The sequence below is a fragment of the Rhinopithecus bieti genome, unplaced genomic scaffold, assembly GCF_001698545.2.
Source record: "Rhinopithecus bieti isolate Rb0 unplaced genomic scaffold, ASM169854v2 scaffold_21117, whole genome shotgun sequence".
Lineage (NCBI taxonomy): Eukaryota > Metazoa > Chordata > Mammalia > Primates > Cercopithecidae > Rhinopithecus > Rhinopithecus bieti.
In genome coordinates, this window is record NW_016810185.1 from 1391009 (window position 1) to 1395890 (window position 4882).

Consider the following 4882-nt stretch of genomic DNA (forward strand, 5'->3'; position numbering starts at 1 on the left):
TGGTCTGCCCGCCTTGGCCTCCCACAGTGCTGGGATTACAGGCGTGAACCACCGCGCCTGGCCCAGCTGCTGTTTTTTTAAGTCACAATCTTTAAACCTCAGTTTTCTCATTAATGGAGAAGGGTCAGGTGACCTCTGGGGGACCCAGGGAGTCCCTGATCCTCCCTGGCATGCTCTGGCCCTCAGTTCCTCATCCTCCCCATGGAACGGAAGACAAGTTTGCTGAAGCAGGATGATCAGCTGGCTGTGACCAGAAGCATCAAGGAGGGTGAGGTAAGGATGAGAGGCAGATGGGAGTTGCACTCCACACTGTGAACCCAGAGTATCTGAGACAGGTCCCAATCAATTTAGAGACTTTATTTTGCCAAGGTTAAGGACACATCCATGACACAGCCTCAGGAGGTCCTGTGGACATGTGCCCAAAGTGATTGGGGCACAGCTTGTTTTTATTTTTGTTTGTTTGTTTTTTGGTTTTTTTTTTGAGACAGAGTTTCACTCTTGTTGCCCAGGCTGGAGTGCACTGGTGCGATCTCGGCTCACTGCAACCTCCACCTACCGGGTTCAAGTAATTCTCCTGCCTCAGCCTCCCGAGTAGCTGGGATTACAGGTATGCGCTACCACGCCTGGCTAATTTTGTATTTTTAGTAGAGGGGGAGGTTTTCCATGTTGGCCAGGCTAATGTCAAACTCCCGACCTCAGGTGATCCGCCCGCCTTGGCCTCCCAAAGTGCTGGGATTACAGGCATGAGCCACCACGCCCAGCCCACAGCTTGGTTGTATACATTTTAAGGAGACATGAAACATCAATCAACACATGTAAGATATACATTGGTTCACCAGGTGCAGTGCTTCACACCTGTAATCCCAGCACTTCAGGAGGCCAAGGTGGGCAGATCACGAGGTCAGGAGATCGAGACCATCCTGGCTAACACAGTGAAACCCCGTATCTACTAGAAATACAAAAAATTAGCCAGGCGTGGTGGTGGGTGCCTGTAGTCCCAGCTACTTGGGAGGCTGAGGCAGGAGAATGGCGTGAACCTGGGAGGCGGAGCTTGCAGAGAGCCGAGATCATGCCACTGCACTCCAGCCTGGGTGACAGAGCAAGACTCCATCTCAAAAAAAAATAAAAATAAAAAATGTACATTGGTTTGTTGGGAAAGGCAGGACAACTCGAGGCAGGGAGGGGGCTTCCAAGTCATAGGTAGATAAGAGACATGCTTTTAAGTTTCTGATTAGCCTTTCACTGAATACACAATTTACATGTGATGGGGGGTAGAAAAGTAGTCACTTATGCTTTAGTCTGGCTTAGTGAAACAATAGAGCAGAGAAAGCCATCAGATATGCACTTATCCACGTGAGCAGAGGGATGACTTTGAGTTCTGCCTCTCCTTTGTCCACAAGCAATTTCCTTGTGGGCAAATAGTGAGGGAGGTATGTAGCTTTTTTTTCTCTTAGTAGCTACCTTATTTAGGAATAAAATGGGAGGCAGCTTTGCCTGAAGCAGCTCCCAGCTTGACTTCCCTTTGGCTCAGTGATTTGGGGTCCCAAGATTTATTTTTCTTTCACAATGTCCTCTTCAGAACCCTGAGAAGGGACCAGATTAGATGAAACCAGGAGTCCGTATCGGGGGAAACCCCACCCCCGATATTCAACATGGGTTCTTTTCTATTTCCCTAAGCATTGGCTGGTCTGAGAAAGGGAAAGAGTACAAAAGAGATAAATTTTAAAGCTGGGTGTCAGGGGAGACGTCACATGTCGGCAGGTTCCGTGATGCTCCCTGAGCCATAAACCCAGCAAGTTTTTATTAGCAATTTTCAAAAGGGGAGGGAGTGCACGAATAGGGTGTGGGTCACAGAGATCACATGCTTCACAAGGTAACAAAATGTCACAAAGCAAATGGAGGCAGGGCAAGATCACAGGACCACAGGACGGGGTGAAATTAAAATTGCTAATGAAGTTTCGGGCACACATTGTCATTGATAACATCTTATCAGGAGACAGGGTTTGAGAGCAGACAACTGGTCTGACCAAAATTTATTAGGTGAGAATTTCCTCATCCTAATAAGCCTGGGAACGCTACGGGAAACCAGGGCTTATTTTATCCCTTTGTCTTCGACCATAAAAGACAGCTGCCCCCAAAGCAGCCATTTTAGAGGCCTACCCTCAGGGGCGCATTCTCTTTCTCAGGGATGTTCCTTGCTGAGAAAAAGAATTCAGCAATATTTCTCCTATTTGCTTTTGAAAGATGAGAAATATTGCTCTGTTCCGCCCGGCTCACCAGCAGTCAGATTTTAAGGTTATCTCCCTGAACATTGCTGTTATCCTGTTCTTTTTTCAAGGTGCCCAGATTTCATATTATTCAAGCACACATGCTCTACAAACAATTTGTGCAGTTAACGCAATCATCACAGGGTCCTGAGGCGACATACATCCTCCTCAGTTTACGAAGATGACAGGATTAAGAGATTAAAGTAAAGACAGGCATAGGAAATCACAAGGGTATTGATTGGGGAAGTGAGAAGTGTCCATGAAATCTTCACAATTTATGTTCAGAGATTGCAGTAAAGACAGGCGTAAGGAATTATAGAAGTATTAATTTGGGGAACTAAAAATATCCATGAAATCTTCACAATTTATGTTCTTCTGCCATGGCTTCAGCCGGTCCCTCTGTTCAGGGTCCCTGACTTCCCACAACAAGTCCGGACTGAGGATTCATTAAAAACCATATGCCCGCCGGGCACGGTGGCTCAGGCCTGTAATCCCAGCACTTTGGGAGGCCGAGGTGGGTGGATCACGAGGTCAGGAGATCATGACCATCCTGGCTAACATGGTGAAACCCCATCTCTACTAAAATACAAAAAACTAGCCGGGCGTGGTGGCGGGCGCCTGTAGTCCCAGCTACTCCGAGGCTGAGGCAGAAGAATGGCGTGAACCCGGGAGGCGGAGCTTGCAGTGAGCCGAGATTGCACCACTGTACTCCAGCCTGGGCGACACAGCGAGATTCCGTCTCAAAAAAAAAACCATATGCCCAGTTGAAAGCCAGGCGCACAGTGGCTCACGCCTGTAATTTCAGCACTTTGGGAGGCCGAGGCAGGCGGATCACTTGAGGTCAGGAGGTGGAGACCAGCATGGCCAATATGGTGAAGTCCCGTCCCTCATAAAAACACAAAAATTAGCCAGGTGTAGTGTCATGCGCCTGTTATCCCAGTTACTCGGGAGGCTGAGACAGGAGAATCGCTTGAACCCGGGAGTTGGAGGTTGCAGTTAGCCAAGATTGAACCACTTCACTCCAGTCTGGGCAACAGAGCAAGACCCTGTCTCAAAAAAAAAAAAAAAAAAAAAAAAAAAAAAAAGGCCAGGCACAGTGGCTAACGCCTGTAATCCCAGCACTTTAGGAGGCCAAAGCAGGCCTATCACCTCAGGTCAGGAGTTCAAGACCAGCCTGGCCAACATGGTGAAACCCAGTCTCTGCTAAAATTACAAAAATTAGTCAGGCACGGTGGCCTGTAATCCCAGCTAGTTGAGAGGCTGAGGCAGAAGATCATTTGAACCCAGGAGGCGGAGGTTACAGTGAGCTGAGACCATGCCATTGTACTCCAGCCTAGGTGACAAAAAGCAAAACTCCGTCTAAAAACAAAACAAACAAACAAACAAACAAAAACCATATGCCCAACACCTGGCTTGCCCACCCGTTTTCCCCTGCCCCTTCCTGGTTCCAGGTCCCTGACCCAGATCTGTTCTGAACAGGAAGTGAAGACTGGAGTGACTTCTTTCCCGTGGAGCTCAATCAAGGGCTTCGTCTCAGAGGCTGCCAACCTGGTGCTGCTCAGGGTGATGGCCTGGCGGAGGATGGTGCCCAGCAACGCCCGCTTCCTGGCCTTGGACACGGAGGGCAAACTCTGCTATTTGACCTATGTGAGGGGTCTCCCTGGGCAGGGGACTTGGCTTGGGAGCAAACTAGAAAGGGCTTGAAAAGCACTGAGATCGGGAACAACTGTGGAGTAGAAAAGGGAGGCAGGTGGGGAGAAAACAGCACAGGTGGGAATGGGGCTTTCAAGGGCAGGAAAGCATGTTTGGGAGTGTGGGGCAGATGAACTGAGAGCGACTGAGAGGTGGGAACAGTTCAGAGAAGCAACCCTTCTGCACAGAAGTCAGTCCAGGAAAAATAAATACAGTGCAGGGCTGATTTAAAAAATACATCATTTTTGCCAGGCACAGTGACTCATGCCTGTAATCCCAGCACTTTGGGAGGTAAAGGTGGGCAGATCACTTGAAGTTAGGAGGTCAAGATCAGCCTGGCCAACATGGTGAAACCCTGTCTCTACTAAAAATATAAAAATTGGCCGGGCACGGTGGCTCAAACCTGTAATCCCAGCACTTTGGGAGGCCAAGACAGGCGGATCACGAGGTCAGAAGATCGAGACCATCCTGGCTAACACGGTGAAACCCCGTCTCTACTAAAAAAAAAAAAATACAAAAAAAAACTAGCCGGGCGAGGTGGCGGGCACCTGTAGTCCCAGCTACTCGGGAGGCTGAGGCAGGAGAATGGCGTAAACCCGGGAGGCGGAGCTTGCAGTGAGCTGAGATCGCGCCACTGCACTCCAGCCTGGGCGACAGAGCGAGACTCCGTCTCAAAAAATAATGAAATAAAATAAAAAATAAATAAAATAAAAATACAAAAATTATCTGGGCATGGTCATGAGCGCCTATAATCCTGGCTACTCGGGAGGCTGAGGCAGGAGAATCATCCCTTGAACCCAGGAGGCAAAGGTTGCAGTTAGTCGAGATGGCACAACTGCACTCCAGCCTGGGCAACAGAGGGAGACTCTGTCTCAAAAAAATAAATAAGGCCGGGCGCGGTGGCTCAAGCCTGTAATCCCAGC

At 48.9% G+C, this 4882-nt stretch overlaps 1 protein-coding gene across 4 annotated transcripts in view; it reads left to right on the forward strand.

Moving 5' to 3' along the window:
- The window catches only part of LOC108541842 (ciliogenesis-associated TTC17-interacting protein-like), an 8261-nt gene extending 4240 nt beyond the window's left edge, over positions 1-4021 (forward strand). For 2 of the 4 annotated variants that reach the window (XM_017891549.1, XM_017891552.1), the window contains 2 exons: positions 187-273; positions 3747-4021. In XM_017891549.1, coding sequence (XP_017747038.1) covers positions 187-273; positions 3747-3971 — 312 coding nt within the window. In that variant the 3' untranslated portion in view covers positions 3972-4021. The remainder of the gene's footprint in view (positions 1-186; positions 274-3746) is intronic. The other 2 variants (XM_017891551.1, XM_017891550.1) reach the window with 2 other exon arrangements.
- Positions 4022-4882: the final 861 nt, after the last annotated feature.